The sequence below is a fragment of the Prinia subflava genome, chromosome 5, assembly GCF_021018805.1.
Source record: "Prinia subflava isolate CZ2003 ecotype Zambia chromosome 5, Cam_Psub_1.2, whole genome shotgun sequence".
Classification (NCBI taxonomy): domain Eukaryota; kingdom Metazoa; phylum Chordata; class Aves; order Passeriformes; family Cisticolidae; genus Prinia; species Prinia subflava.
The window spans coordinates 43,371,025-43,388,260 of NC_086251.1; the positions used below are offsets into that span (position 1 = coordinate 43,371,025).

Here is a 17,236-nt window from a genome sequence, read left to right on the forward strand (position 1 = left end):
AGAGACTACTGTGAAATGCTAATCTTCCAAACAGGAATAAGGGAAATGAGATACAGTCTCAGTTCCTCAAAACCTCAAATTTAAACATGCTTTTGTGCTCTGCTGGACTCAGCCCTTACATGTACTCATGTTCACAGAATATACATTAAAGAGTCTCAAAAAATTCAACAATATATATTGTGAAGCTGCTAATAGCATAGCAGCTTGTTAATCACACTTAGGTGGCTACTATGTGGTAGCCAAAATTTAGAGAGTAGAAAAAGCAGCTTGTTTTGCTAAAAAATGAGAAGAAAGCCATCTGCAAAAGGCTATTTTATGTCAAGAGCTCCTATTTTATTCAAGATTGTGCAATCCAGTCAGTGCCCTGATACCTTACCCAAGTCAATGGGAAATGATACCCAGGATTTTGCAAAGTGCAATGCTATGAACTCACGTTGAAGCAATGACAGCAGCTGCAGTAAACATTACAACTTAAGCCTAAATGTAGGCAATGAGCGGCTGACACATACTAAAAGAAGATTAGTTCTCTCTTGAACTCCAGCCAGTGAGTGTGATCTGTCTGGATCTAAAGAAAAAGGCATTTTAAGTGGCACTCTTTATGAAGAAAGGTTGGCTCACTCAACAGGAAAAGTTTGAGTTATTTTTTTTCTCACAAATAAGTAGATACATAAATAAAGAGGCTGAAAAGCCCATAAAGGTAATTGAAATGAAACCTAATATTATAATTCAATTAATAATTAACCTAATATTATAATTCTAATTTAGCATAGAATCATACAATCTTTGGGTTAGAATGTACCTTTGAAGAACATCTAGTCCAACTGCCTTTCCAAGGAGCAGGGACATCTTCAACTAGATCAGGTTGGTCAGAGTACTATCAAGCCTGACCTTGAATGCTTCCAGAGATGATTTATCTACCACCTTTATGAGCAATTTGTGCCTGGGTTTCACCATGGTCACTGGAAAAATGTCTTCTTTACATCTAGTCTGAATTGACCTCTTTTAGTTTAGAATCATCATACCCTGCCTTATTGCAACAGGGACTGCCAAAAAGTGTATCCCCAACTTTGTTAGAAGTCCTCTTTAACCACTGGAAGGCTGCAACAAAGCATCTCTGGAGCCTTCTCTTCTGCAGGCTTAAAATGCCCAGCTTTTTCAGCATTTCCTCATAGAAAGGGGTTCCAGCTCTTTGATCATCTTCATGGCCCTCCACTGAGCCCACACCAGCAGGTCCACATCTTTCCTGTGCTCAGTACTCCGGAGCTGGATGCAGTTCTCCAGGTGGGGTCTCGCTAGAGCAGAGGGGCAGAATCCCCTCCCTTGCCCTGCTGCCCACACTGCTTTGCATGCAGCCCAGGATACCGTTGGCTCTCCAGCCTCCAAGTGCACGTTGCTGGCTCATGTCCAGCCTCTCATCCACCCGCACCCCCAAGCCCTTCTCAGCAGGACTGCTCTGATCTGTTCGTCCCCGGGCTGTGATGATACCAAGGGTTGCCCTGACCCAGGTGCAGCACCTTGCATTTGGTCTTGTTGAACTACATGAGATTTCCATGAGCTTGTCCAGGTCTTTCTGGATGACATTCCATCCTTCAGGTGTATCAACTGCACCACTAACCTTCATGTCATCAACAAATTTGTTGAAGGTTCACTTGACCCAACTGTTTATCTAATTGATGAAAATACTATTCTCTGCTGGGCACAAGACTTGTGTATTTGCCCACTACTAGACACAACACTTTCCACTGTTCTCCATCTAGACACTGAGCCATTGACCACAAAGCTCTGAATATTCAGCCAATTTCTTATCTAACATTCCATTAATCAAATCCATCTCTCTCCAATTTAGAGAGAACCATATTGTGGGGCACTGTGTCTAACACTTTACAGAAGTCCAGGCAAATGACATCTGTAGCCTTTCCCTTGCCTCCTGATGTAGTCACTCCATTCAGAGAAGGCCACTGGGTTGGTCAGACAGGACTTGCCCTTGGTGAAGCTGTGCTGATTGTCTCAAATTGCCTCCCTGGCTTCCATGTGCCTTAGCATAGCTTCTGGGAGGATCTTCCCAGCAACAGAGATGAGATTGACAGGTCAATAGTTACCACAGTCCTCCTTTCTACCCTTTTAAAAGATGGATACAATGCTTCCCCCTTTCCAGTCACCTGGGACTTCACCCGATTGCCATATTAAAACACTACAGCCTCATATATTTTCTTTTATTGTGATCACAGACGTACCTATTTCATTACTTTTTAACTTCATTTTGATTTTGACTTAAAATCAGTGCTGTGACTTTTACCCTGAACTTTAAACTTTTATATTGGCCTGCAATAAAATGTACTCTAACTACAATAGAAAAGAGCTGTGTTTCTGAAATATTGAACTAAAAGCCTATAAATTGCTGCAAGGAAAGTTCAAACAAGACCATGGAATTTCAGAATCTGAAGAGGCTCAATTCCTACAGGGAAAGAGAGTAAGAATAGGGTATAATTGCTGGCTACTATTGCATTTGATCAGAGAACCACTAAGTGCCCATAGTTGCTGCCAGCTGCTCAGCAGAGGTCAAAAAGTCAAACTGAATGTTAGGAATTATTAAGACAGAAATTCAGATGAAAATAAATGTGGGGTTTTTTTGCCTCTGATTGTGTACATAGCATCTACAAAAAGACATTCAAATGTATAAAATTACTTGCACACAAAAAATAACTAAATAGCAGCTACTAGCCTGTGTTTCCTCAGATCCCCCTTTTTGCCTCACCAGAAGACATGCATGCTGCTTTTCTTTCTCAGATATAACCTCCCTTGATCACCATGATATTTCAAAGATTATAGGGCAGTCTCAGAACACTATCAGCCAGCGCCCCTTCATTGGCCTTAGGTGCAACACATCTGGTCTCACAGACTGCTGTATGTCCAGTACACTTCAGTGCTTCTTCAGCCTATCCTCTACTCCAGGTAATGCTCCACTTCCTCAGGCTGTGCTGCCAGGTGAAGGACTTAAGAGGTCAGCGAGCAAATGAAACAAACAAAAACACTGCAGAAAAGTCGCCTGATTCTGGTTGGAATAGAATTAATTTTCTTCATAGTACTAAATACGGTGCTATGGATTGGATTGGATTTGTATTTGTGCTGGGACAAGAGTTGGTAATTCGGGGATGTATTAGTTATTGTCGGGCAGTGCTTAGAGAGTCACAGCCTTTTCTGCTTCTCATATCACCTCACCAGGCTGGAGGTGCACAAGGAGTTGGGAGGGGACACAACAAGCTGGCACTTTGCTTTGTTGAACCTCATACAGTTGCCTTGGCCCATCATTCCAGCCTGTCCAGGACCCTCGATAGAGCCTTCCTACCCTCCAGCAGATCAACACTCCTGCCCATCTTGGTGTCATCTGAAAACTGACTGAGGATGGGATCCTTGCTTTGCCTTTTTTTTACTCAAATCCAGTCAGAAGCACTGCGTGATGACGAACTGAGCAAGGATAAGCTCCAACATTGTGGCTTGGTGTTTTCTGTTTGCTATAAATTAGCAAGTAACCAACCTAAATTCTTGCCTGTCAGTCTGACAGTGTCCATATGTACCTCAGTTTGTAGGAAGACAATACATTAGCAATAAGAGCTTACTTTCAGTACCTACTTGTCCCAAACACTGACCTGTACAATTTTATTTTGAAAGAAGCTAGTATTTCTTTAATTTCTTAGGGCTGGGCCAGTTTTGAGGGACACTTTCTGTTATTGTGTTGGACTGCTAGTTGTAGGAAAGCAGCTATGTAGTCTTGCATATTCAGAAGTGATTCCCTACTTTCAGAGCTCCTTTGCTGTGTGAATCTTTCCCACATTCCTACCACATTGGTATTGCTAGCACTGGACACTAGGTGGTAATCAGCTTCTGGTAAGCTCAGCACAGATTTCACTATGTGAAATGCCTTTTAATAGCTATTTTTGCACCACTGAAAGACTACAATGCATTTATTTCAGAATAATTAAAAATATATATTTTTGTTTATGTTGGATTTAATTGGATATAAAAAACCTAGAAATTATGTCCAGAGCTGTTTGCTTAGCCATTACTTTGTTGTCATGTTTATTTCTCCTATATAAAAGTTGAAGGTCATTACTTGTTTCAATTTTCTCAGAAAAATGAAATTAGGATGTTAATTTTTTTACTTTGTTCCAAATTGACAAGCTCTGTTTCATATAGAGATATGGTCATTTTTTCATCCTGAATTGGTGGAGAATAGTTCATTAAAATATGTAAAGCTTTTGTTGATATGATTCAAATCATATCATTTCAATCTGAAATTCTCTGGGCGGTGCGTATTTACTTATTGTGTTTTGTAGATGTGCATTTAAAAATTCTTTTAAAATGAAGAGGCAACTATGTAAAATATATATTTACTTCCCTAATGTATCTTATTGAAGTAATATTTCTGATACTGCTGTGGATGTTAAAATAACATCTATATGGCATAACTTCTGGACCAATTGATAGTGCTGTTCTTGGGGGCTTCTTTGGAGCCAAATGTATTGAGGTCAGAAGAAACATCTACCCACTGCTGGAAAAGTAGAAGTCTTTACTCATTCTTATAACAAGTATATGGAGTAGAGAAGGTAGACTGCGGGAGTAGATTCTTCCCTTGGGATTATAGGAATGTACATTCTCTTAATTTATACTTTAAAAAATCTTTAAGAATTTCTAAATGTATTATTATTATTAAACTGTATTTCTATAGTATTATTTCTTGTATGCAAGCTCCAGAAGCTTGATAAATCTCATGATAATATATATTTGGCTATGTAAATCAAATAGAATTATAGTAATCAGATATTTGGCGTTATGAAACAAAACAGAACCAGGAGATCATCCTAACTTGTTTATTTCTTTTTTCTTTAATTGTTGTTAAACAGCAGCTAGGGGAAAAGTTCATCATTTGTTCTTGATTATTCTTCAAACTATTAATTGACTAGCTATTCTCTAAGTGTATTCCCAAACTGTATTGGAAAACCAAGGATTAATAACAACATGTTGTAACTGTAAGTTTAATAGCTATGATAGGCTGATTTTCAAAAGCATTTCCTCCTTTCTTAGAGGAGTGAGTCTGCTGGAGATTGATTCTGTTAAGACCTTGGCTGTTGATAAGTATCTCCCTTAAGTATTGTGTGTTTTTCTGAAATCTCCTGCAGTTGGGTAAGGAACATGCCACCCCTGCATCAAATGTCTGGGGAGGAAGAATGCAGTATATATTACAAAGAAAATGGAGAATCCTGTAGAGGTAATATGCAATTGCTCTAATTCAATTTTGGCTGACATACCTGAATTTCTTGCTCAGAATGAGGGATGGAATATCTTTGTGGAGCCTGAAATGATTAGAAGAGTTCTCTTAGTACTTCATTAACTTCAATGGGCAAATTGTTTTGCTGGTTGTGCTCTGGAGTTTTGGAAGGTTCATCATCACCACTGACTGCTGAGTTCTCGGGAGGGATAATGCAGAAAGTTGCAATTTAGATTGATGGAGCACACCAAGCAAAACAAACCACATAATGAAACAGGAATAGAAATGAGGCAAAGATGGCAACACGGAGAAAAGGCAAGATAAGAACAAAAATATTGGAGCAGAGCTGAAGCTGTGCAGAATTTTTTAACATTAAATTGTACTTACCAAAGGATATTAACTGCCAAACTTTTGTTTCTCTAGGAGGTTTTTGGAGACTCATCTACAAAAAATTCCAAGTGATGCTTTTTCCAATCTCCCCAACATCTCTAGGATGTAAGTTCTGTTCAGTTTCTGATACTATTCTTGTGTATTTTTGTTTAAAATTACTCTCATTCTCCAAAATTCTGTCTTTGTGTATAAAAACTTATGAAATGAAAATATTTGTGTACCTTTGCTACCTCACCACTTACATTTTGGAACTGAAGGTAATAATTCTATTGTTTATAACCTGAACCAGTTACAGGAAGGTATTCTGAGCATTTGTGAACAAAACCACTCCTCCTTTACTAAAATCCATGTGATAAAGCTAAAAAACATTTTTTTAGTTTGCAAATCATAGGAAATAATTTCACTGGTAGCAGATTAACATATTCAATTGCCGGTCCTGGCTAAAAATTTGTTTCCAGCTGCCAGCCTGAATTGTAGCATATCTCCTTGGAGACCAGGGGCATTTCTAGGCTAGAGATGGACTTTCACCAAAACATTAATATTTGTGTGATTGAGAGAGACTTCCATTGTGTCAATTCCTTTGGGTGCAAACATATGCATGGATACAGTCCACAAAAGCAGAACCAGCTTTGTCTACTTTGTCCTGTTGAAGGTGGCTATGTTAAGGGAGCTTCCCTGTCCCACCATCCAGGAGCCATTCTGAGAGTCACGTCCTCACCATTACCAGCTCGACCCCACATTTCCCACAGCAAAGTCTCAGATGTCCAGATCTTTTAATAGTTTAATCTCGATTCAGTAACTAAATAACAAAATATCCCGGGTTTGGTGCCTCCATGGAGGGACCCCGAACAAAGGAATCCTCGGGGCTTTACACTCTCACAACTTAAGTGCCCCAAAGTCAGTGGTCATTGGCTCCTGCTGTGTTTCTGAGTGTGTCTCTCACCGGGTTGCATCACAGATCCCCATGATCTTTGTTACACAAAGGGTCTGCAGTTCACGGCCCCTGGCTGCTCCCACCCAGGGCTCAACCTGCAGCTGCAATCCGAGCTACCTGCGCTGAGCGGATTCCTCAACAGCTTGCCCTTGCACTGTACCACTTGTTGATGTCAGCACTCTTGACAAAAAGTTGTCTCCCCTTTGTTCTTTGCTGCTGGCCCAGCATCTGTGATCCTGTGCCTGCCTGTTTGATGCAGGGAATTTCTCTGCCACCTCACAATTCACTCCCCAGAATCAGAGCTGTGCAATTTAGAAGACACTTCAGGAGGGCTCTAGTCCACAATCTGCTCAGATCCAACCAGAGTGCATAGGACTGTAACTCAATCTGTGGCCACTGTAAACTAGGTAAGCCACCTCAGTCAGGAACAGGTCCATTTTTTTTTCTTGTTCAGCTTTTTATTACTAAGGTAGCAACAGGAATTCTTCTTCTTGCACCCTTGATGTTCCTTGCAAGTCTCAATTCTATATGAGCTTTGACTGAAAAGCTGAGGATTACTATTTAAGAATTCATGAAAAAAGACTCTGGGGGAACATGGTCTGCCTATTATATTTTATAGTTTCATTCAGATATATTGAAATAAAGCCCTTCTAAAATTCTTATAAGTAATTGTTCTTTGATATCTGCAGCTTCATTTACCATCTCAGTTTAATCAGATAGATGGTGTATTGTTTGAAGGATTTTTGGAGAGGAAGGAATATCCTTCACATGATGTACAGTATAATACATAAAAAGCATAAACTTAGTTTAGAACAGAGTTGATTCAGTATAAAAGGATGTCAGCCCTTCTTTGGCTCCAAAAGCTGCAACTGGCAGTTTAAATTTGAATAGTGCCAGTGCCCATCTGGATATTTCTTACAGCATTACTACTACCACAAAACACGAACACCCACCTTCTTGATATAAACTTCAGGTTAAGGAATCAGTACCTGGGTTTTAAGTACAACATCTATGTGTATGTCCTGGCCTCTAATGTACCACATGTCTCATTTGCCTCTCCCAGCCCATAATTTCCGTGCAATGAAAACTGTGCAATGAAAATTACCAGATCGTTCCTGGTTTTGCAAATTCATCTAGAAAAGGTTCTTAAGTTTTGACAGAGGCATATATACTGTATTTACTGTTCAAAATGCAGCAGTTCATTTTGCTATATGTTGTCTGCTATACAATTTCCACAAATAAACAATTTTTTTTATCTGTACCAAATTGAAAATTTAGTTGTCCTCTTTATGAAGCTTGTTTAAACAAAAATGTTAGCGCTACGATTTCTCCTAAATGAATGAATAGCTATGTAGTCTTGATAGCCAGAAGTAGATTTTTCCCCCTGTGCTGCTTTTCCACGTCAATGAAAGAAAAAAACATTTAATTATGTGCTTAACTGCAAAGCTAATTCCTGTCAGAAATGCATCACTGAATAAAAGAAGTTTTATAGTGTATTCAAATGCAAGAGAAACTTCTGGTTTCCACTGTTAATAATCCAAATACACTAAATCTTGGTAAAAGGGCTTCACCTGGTGTTTTCTGCTGACTTAAGGACATACTGAACATTCAGTATTTTTAAGATGAAGGGTAAGGAACATCTTTTCTAGGTTTAGGATGATGCTTTGGTGTCATATTCACAAGCACCTCACAAAAACCTGATTGTAGCTCCTCAAAGTGTTTTCTCCACACAAAGGAGCACCCCACAGTGCTCTCTGCCAGCAGCCCCATATAAAGCACAATTCACTGTGCAATACAGTGCCTTTCCCACCCTGTGCACACTGCTGTCCCACAGCCAGTGCCCTCACACAGCTCCCCACACCTCACAGGTATCTGCACCTCCTGTGCTCCCCAGGGCCAGCTGATACAGCACGGCCTCAGCTCAGTTTCCATTGCCCTACCTGCTCCTGGCTGTCCTCCTGAAGCACCCCACGTGTCACCAAGCTGCTTTCCATCACCAGCAGAGGACAACAGCAGCTGGCAGGCAGCAATACAGGGGATGCTGAGGTTGGAAAGAAGCAAAGAAAGGTGGAGACAGGGAGAAGGAAGAAAGTCAGGGCTGGGAGAGGGTCTTGTGGCTGTTGCCAAGTGTTGATCTGATTTAAACCCTGCACTCCCACATTCTGAGTGTCATCATATCTGGATGAGAAAATTACTGAGATGACAAATGAAGTGGCACGATGGGCACTAGCTGTGGCTTTCCACTGTCTGAGACCTGTTTATTTTTCTGTTTGCTGGTGTTTAGTTACATCTCTATAGATGAAACCCTTCAGAGTCTGGAAGCCCATTCCTTCAACAGTTTAAGCAAAGTCACTCAAATGTAAGTACTGTAATTAAATAAATTAACACAGTGATGAGACAAGTTTGGAATGTGTGGAAAAAACATACATGATTATGTTTGTCATTCCTGTCTCCTATGTAGCTAAATATGCGTTTTCTGATTTCCTTTCTCCATAATGTGGAGTGAGTCAGGTTTTTTTGAGCTTATTTTATTGTGCTTGTTTTCCATACATCTTTTTGGTTCCCTTGCTCTTCTGTATCTTCCCATAGAAATGTAGGTAAATGTAGTGAGAAACTAGTGGGACTGCATCATGACACTGATGTCAAGTTGAAAAAAAATGGCAGCTACAAATTATTTCTGTCAATTTACTGCAGGTAAGTATAAAACAGTAATACATCCATCAGAAGGACCAAAGCACACAGCAAAATGGCACTAGCTGCAGACATGAAGAATAAGTAATCATTCTAAAAGTGCACTAGTAAAATGAAGAGTGTTTATGTGGTTATTAAATGGAACAAGAATAATATGGAAAAAGGTTTCTGAGAAGTGTTTTGATGTCACCCTGGTTTTGAAGACTTTTTTAAGCCTTCTGATATGTTCTTCATATTGGAGTCAGAAGTTTCACCTTATCACGCTTTCTACTATAAACACTGGCCATGTTTTGCTAACTGTCTTTTATTGTTTACATATTTCTAGGTAGGAGGAGAAATGTGATTGACAGTTAGCTCGACCAACGTGGATTGAGAGGTGGAATTCCATCCTCCAATCCACGGGCACCATGGGAAATGTATAAAACTGGGTTTTGTAAATAAACTCTTTCTCTTTTCCTGCTTCGCTCACCAGCGTGTCCTCGTGTAGTTCTTCCCGTGTCCACTGTGACATTTTTATACCTTTTTGTTCTCATGTTCTGACCAGTCCACACCAAGTAACACTCTAAATGCAGTTACAGAACTGGTAGGATGCCTCCAGAGAATTCTTGTCATCTGTCAGGACCCTGTCAAAATTAGAATGTAATGTATTGAATAGAGAGCACCATAGGATGCGTCCTGTATCTGGTACTCTTCCATATTTCCATTATTGATCCAAAGGAGGAATTGGAAAGTGTGCCACTGTCATAAAGTTCAGCTGAATTACAGTTCGGCATATTTGAGATTTTTGTTTGCAAAGGTTCCATGGAGAGCACAGTTGGTCACTCTGGATCCAGAAAACCTTGTCAGAGAGAAGAGTCTTTTGCGTCCAGAATAAAAACATGCCAGAGGCAGATTGATTTTTTAAGGTTGTTGTAAGAGGTGAAAGCTACTGTTCTCACGCTAATGTTTGAAAAAGTAATAATAATGTTAAAGTAGATGAGACGAGACTCATGTCAGCCTTTAGGAAATGTATTCCTGTGGCTGGTATAAATAAACACTAGAATTGTTTTCCTGGAGACATTGTCTCTACTACTGCAGGCCTTTAAGGCTATATGATCAGAAATTGTATAGGTCTACTTAATCTTCATTCAGAGAAAAAGATTTAATTAGATGATGATTTAACACTGCTGTATCTTCTAGGATTTTTTTCCTTTTACTTCACACAGTGTGAATCAGAAAGACTAACAAAGTTGCAGGTGAAAAATATAATTACTGTTAATGACAACAAAGAAAGAAACCAATGCTGCAAAGTGCAAGTTTGACTCCTCTAAGAGAGCATGAGCCTGACTGGCATACCCAGAAGCAGAGTGCAGGATCCCAAGATCTACTTCAGGCCAACAACATACTCCAGTAGTATTCCTGAATTTCACAGCAAGGCTTTGGTGTAGTATCAGTACTTACCTTTGGTTATATCATTCCCTATTCTGTAGATGTTTTCTCCAAGCCTGTCGTGTCCCTGTTCTCTCTTCCTCTTTCATAGTTGTTGTGTCTTTAAAATCTCTTGTTTAACACAAACGAACATTTAATGAAACATTTACTAGCAGCACATTTTATCAGCAATGAATAAAGCATATGCCAGTAGGCACTACAAATTCATCATATGTTACTTCTGTGGCTCACCTTATTAAAAATTAAAGATACAATACTCCAGAAAGCTCCAAAATCACCACATTATCACACCCACTCCAGCCCCTAGGCCTGGATGTGTTGTCCATGAGAAGCTGCAGGTCTGTGCAGGAGTCAGCAGCATTCACAGGCACCTACTGCCATGTCTCCTCTGCCACAGGCTGCGGGGAAGGCATGGAGGGAAGGTTTCCTGCTCTGCTGTACAAGGGTGTGGTAACGTGGGACCCCTTGTATTTCTCACAAAGCACTGCCAAAAGAGAAGCTATACACAGACATACAAGATACAATTATTTTTTTTCTGTGCAAGAGCCAAAAATACTACCCAGGACAAGGCATCAGAACTCTGCTCACAGAAGTTATAGGAAAATCCCAAGCCTCTGCAGATAGCCCACAAAGAAGGGACACCTCTACCACTCAAAAGTGCTTACCAGGTTTATAAAATGTGTTCAGAAGTAAGGTACATTTATTGTTGCAGCAGCCCTCTTATTAGAGGGTAAAAATGAGCTGAGGCATAGACTTCTTGTTAAACACAGCATAAAAAGGGTCCTGGTTTATTTCTCTTCACAGTTTAGTCACCTTCACCTCAACTGTTCAAGTTCAATTCTGGCTACTGCAGCCAGAACTGAAGCTCCTGCTGTAGGTTTCCCTCACAGCCTCTGACTGCTGGCTATTTCCTGCTAAACTCTGACTGCAGTATCAGTTTCCAGACTCTGACTGCAGGCTTTTACCCAGCCAGACTGTTACTACAGGTTCCAACAACAAGCTCTGACTGCAAACTCAGAAGGACCTCACAGCAAAGATTCTCTCTCCCCGGGAGCCTGCTTTATCATTCTCTTCTTTATGTTCCTCCTGGCTCCTCCCCCATGATAATCCTCCCCTTACCAGCTTTTTAGCCCTCTTTTATCTCACTCATCCTTACTGGATATAGCTGTTACTCATCAGGGGTGAGGCTGTATTAGTTAATTAACTTACCTGTTACTTGTAAGGGGTGAGGTCACCTGTATTCCCTTCTCCTACAATTTATTATTTAATCAGGAACTAGACAGGCATCTGGCAAGTCAGTTCCACATAAGCTGTGATTGAAAACAATTTATATATTTGATCATTTTTACGAATTGTTTCCATAACTTTTCATTTGTTAAAACCTATCACTGTTGAGGTTGATTTACTTTCCAAACAACAGGATTATACAGGGATAAATTTTTATCTTGTGCTATGCATTAATTTAATGTTCTCCATTTGCATAGTATTTTTAAAGTATTATTGCTAAAATAATACTAGGTTAAGATTATCACAAGGTATTTTAAAGGAGGTTGAGATTACTCTCACAGTTTGGAAAAGTCATTTCACAGAGTTTTATTTTTACAGCTTTTTTTTCCTTTGAACTTTCCTTAAGTGCAGCTTTTTATGTAAATAATCTTTTTGCCCTAACTGAAACTTATACAGAGTTTCATTCTCAAAACATTTGTTTTTAGACATAAGAACTTCTTAAGAGAAAATTCAGTGTTTATGGAAGAGAGGAACTAATGCTTTGCTTTAAGCCAAGTGTAATGTGAATAGGCATCCTGTGTTCATCATGATGTCTGCCAAGCTTGTTAGTGCACTTCAGCCTTGATCTTCGGCAGCCAACTTTCTCAGTCCTTATTTGGTTCATGTGCCTCTGTCCTGACGTTCTGTTCCTTCTAGACCTCAGCTCTTTACACATAGGTCGTATTTTTATGCATCCATGACTTTCAAGTACTGAGCAACTTCTGCATACTAAGGATATTGATCACCTGCTGTATTTTAATGAGCCACATCTCATTTTGCTGGTAAATAATGACAAAATTTTCACTCTATGAAGATGGAAATAAGGAACAAACTTTTGCTGGTTTTTTCTCCCCACCTGTATTAAATTGGTCTTACAATGGTTTCTTATTTCCTCTTTTTGTATTTACCTTTTTAAAGTATGTCTGTTTATGGATTCACAACTGACTCTCTCATAATAATTACATAAGTAAGTATTTTTTGTAAATGTAATTGCAAAAGGGTCTGATTAGCAATCAGTGTCTCTGTGTAGTTGCCTTACTAGCAGAGCTGAAGCTTGGTAACATTACACTAAATAAAAACATGTTGTAAGTAGGTCTCTGTTTCTCAGCGAAACATTGCTGCAAATAGAACCTCAGAAAAATTCATTCTTTCTTTTCTTCCTTTCTCTGTGTCTTGGCTCACCCTGCCCTGGTCTCTCTGTGCTCTCTTCTCCCAACTCGTAAAGCGTTCTCCTCTTATACAACCACATAAAAAGCCCTGTAAGCATTCGGGAACAAGGCCAAAGGTGATGGTTCAAGTGGCTTGCCCTCATATGTGTGACGTCATTTGGAGAGCTGGTGGGGGACCTCTCTCCAGCTCTGCAGTGAGATTGAGCCAAGGGCCAGGGCAGCCCCACCAGCCTCTGGCCAAGGCTGCACTTCTCTGGGACAGTGATGCCAGGCCATGGCATACAGCGCTGCAGGAAGAAGAAAGAAGCAACTGGAGAGGAACACTGAAGAGATCTGTGGGAGAATGCTGTGTACCTGCAGTCAATTTCAGAGCTGGGATAAGTGCTGTGAAAGAAAGTCTTGTTAAAATCTGCAGTCTGGAGGTAGGGAGTACACTGTTGGGAGCCTTAGCCAGTTTTCTGGTGCCAGTGATGCAAAGGCTTGCACAGGTGCATGCAGATGAAATACCATGGATAGTTTGGCTGCAGGGGGAGAATAAAACATGGAAGTAGATGTACAAGTGAGAGAAGCTCAGGTAGCTACAGGCAAAGTAAGTCTCAGAAGATAGAGAGGGGGTTATTACAAGAGAATGAAAAAAAGCTCATTTGAAACATTTCACAATTGCTGACCTGGATATCCTTAGTCTTTGTAGGTATCTCAGCGTAACATGGTTATATTGCTACTCTAAAGCCAGATTTGAAATTTCTGAATTCTGAGCTTAAACAGACTCAAGAATGTATCAATATTGCAAGGCAGGTATGAAAAACATGTCTGGTAAATGAAATTTAGATTCCACTTAAATATGTGGTTTTGCTTCTTTTAATGTTACCAAATCCACACAGAATTTTAAGTAGCATATTAACCTTTCTGGAAATTTAGCTGGCAAACATATATCTCAATTAATTAGCCTAATATTTGAAAAGTTCTTACTATTAGTTTCATTTTTAGATTCCCTTGGATTTGAAAGTAGTTATAGCTTTGCAAATAAACCTAAGTTCATAGTTATTTGTAAGTCTTGACACATATCTTTATAACATCAAGTGACTTTCTCTGCACATCCATTCTTGATGTGATAAAGTTTTTTGTGTATTTTCATTAAAAAGGGAAAGTGAATTGCTGTTCTTGGACAGTGAGGTGATTTGGTGATTTGATTGTGAACCTAGCACATTTTTGATTCCTAATCCAAATGCCAGAACTAAAATTTCAAACACCAAGTATCTTTAAAGCACAAATAAGCCAGTTTTTAAATGGTTTCTGTACTTCCAAGAATAGAGAAGAGTTTCTAAAGCAACTTTGAATACTTTTGTAAATACTCCGCAAATAACTCTCTTAGCTTGTGACTAAGTAGCAGCATCCTTTTTTTAAAAATGAGAATCTCAAAGTAATTTTAGTTAGGACTGCCAAGTGAAATGTTTTTTCACAGCACTTTTGCCTTTTTGCATCAATGGTCAGCAAAAAATGCCTAATAATCATCTCAATTTTTCTTGTCTCTTAAGAAGCAGTTAATGCCCAGAAGGACTCAGAATTGTAACATTGCTGTATGCCATGATTGTTCTATTTGTAGAGTGTGGCAAAGTTGATTTCAAAAGTAATTTAAAATCAGCTCTCATAGACAGATAACTGGGAACTAGCTTACTGGGCACTTTAAGTATACTCTTCATCTTTATCTGCATTTTAGGCAGCTTACACTACTAATAGTTTCCCTAGAGCTGCTTTTCAAAGAATTGTAACTTTTTAAATTCACAAGTTTCAGTATTTTTAACTCACCAATTCACAGAAGATAAATGATAGAAGTGCAAACCCTGCTTAATGAATTTACTGATAATCAATTTGCTCTTCTGTCTTTATGGACCTTTTGGGATTAATCTTTACACCATAGCAGTCTTTTGATTAAAGTTTGAAAATTAGGATTATATAACACTTATGCACCTTTGAGTATATTACTCATGACTGATTACTGTAAAAGAAATTGTGAAATGCAGCTTTCCTGTGAGTTGATGAGATTGGAACTATTCAAATATCTTTCCTCCTTATGGGCTTAACTTCATAGGCCCCAATATCAAGGGAGCAATAGATATCCTTTAAATGTGTGATTTCAGAGAGGAATTCCTTCCAGTACTCTAAGAATAATGATGTTTGAGTATTTAAAACAAGGATAGTGGCACAGTTCATGAATAGAAATTAATCTGAAGATCTATGGGGAAGAAAGGGTTGGCAAATAGAAGATTGACAAGAGGAGAGAAAAATAAATTGGATTAGAATTGTTTTCATTCAGAGACCAATCTTGCACTAGGGGAGATGTTAGAAAACAGTGTCAGAGAATTAATGTATTTTTGGGTTTTTTGGTTGTTTTTTGTCTACTAAAGAAGTGAAATTTTCTCACAAGATAATAGAAAACTGTGGAAGACTTAAAAGAATTCTTCTTATAGGCTTGGGGCCTCTTTGTAAGCGGGGAAAAGAGATAAGAAGTGCAGAGATTGTAAAACACAGCCTGGTGAAGATTTGCACATGTTCCAGGCCCGCTTTGATACATAAGGCAGGACTCAGGCTTGAGTGTGTTTTGCCCTTGCTAATATGAGCCTAGCAGGCTATGTGTCCACTTGCTTTTTTTCAATCCTCCAGCCAGCAAGATGATGGAATAAATCTACATTTTGCACTTCAGCTGTCAAGGTCTGTCAAGGCCACATTTATCTATGGCACACAAGATCTTTCTGTTTTTAACCCAGATAAAATGAGAGGCCACATATTCAGGCTAGTCAAATGAAGGATGCACATTTGACTGGACTAGAAGTAGGGAAAAATGGATTTCCATCCTCATTTTTTCTCGAGTATAACACTCACTGTTGTCAAATCACCTTTTATTTTTATACCTCTCTCATCTATTTTGACTAGACACTTCTAAGCCTGGTTGTCTCCTCCACAATGGCCCTTTATTTCCTTTTGGGCTTTAGTCACCTCTGTAATATACAGTGTAGGATGAAATGCAAATATAAATACAGTATATATTGAAACATACTTCTTTTTTAATCCCAACATTACCATTCCCAGAAAACTGAACAGCAGGGATATAAACCTTTACCCAGTGTTTAGTTGATTCCCTCTTGTTATTTAAGATTTTCTCTCATTACTGTGCTGTATCATCTGGCTGTTTAAAATATTTTATTCCCAGATTAATTACTTTTTCATTTGCGTTTTTTAATCAGCCAATGTCCTCTTATGGCCCAAATACTTAATAAATCAAAACCTCATACAATCTCATAACTTTATTTTGTTCTTTAAATTTTAGTGCTATCTGCTGATTTTGAATTCTTATTTCCAGTACCCTCATCCAAATAATTTACACAGAATACTATGAATGGCAACAAACCAAAACCTGATGACTCTTTGATACTCCAATGGATTATCCATTTCCAGGCTAAAGGCTGAACTGAACACTCTCCCTGGAATATGGCTTGGTCCATGGAGGAGTATCAGGCCAGGAAGCTTATGAGTCCAAAATTTTGAAAGCAGTCAGTGATGGAAAAAACATGTCAGTTTTTTGTCAGTTAGTGTTTATGATGCAAATTCCACTGTTGGGAATGTGATAGCTACCTAACTAATAAAATAATCAGAGAGAAGCAAGAAACTAACACTGAGAGGATTTCTTTTAAATACAGAAACCCAGCTACAGTTCAAAGTAGGTAACAGATGTGAAGAATAGTTGAATGCAGCACTACAGTAGCAGTACTGTAGCAATTAAAGCCATCAGTTTAACATGCAAGTAAAAGGTAAATCCTCATTTCCCTGCAGTGTTTTAGTAAACAGAGTGAAAACTCATGAGTTGAAAGGTGAAGCAGAATTGTTTTGACAGTACAACAATATATGGAGAGGTTGAAGTCTTTGTATGTGTGTCTACACAATGATTTATCTACTAACCTTTGTCTCTTTTCCCACTTCTATTTCTTCACACAACTTGTCTGGGTTGATTTTATCCTATTAAAACAATTCCAGAGGCAGAGGTAGTTTTAAATCCCAGTTTTCTGATTCTTATACAGGTTACTTGGCAGAGTTAGG

At 38.9% G+C, this 17,236-nt stretch overlaps 1 protein-coding gene across 1 annotated transcript in view; it reads left to right on the forward strand.

The window, feature by feature from the left end:
• Positions 1-17,236, forward strand: part of TSHR (thyroid stimulating hormone receptor) — a 48,497-nt gene that overhangs the window by 5,105 nt on the left and 26,156 nt on the right. Inside the window, exons 2-3 of the mRNA XM_063399107.1 lie at positions 5,690-5,761; positions 8,875-8,949. Of these exons, the coding sequence (XP_063255177.1) occupies positions 5,690-5,761; positions 8,875-8,949 (147 nt within the window). The remainder of the gene's footprint in view (positions 1-5,689; positions 5,762-8,874; positions 8,950-17,236) is intronic.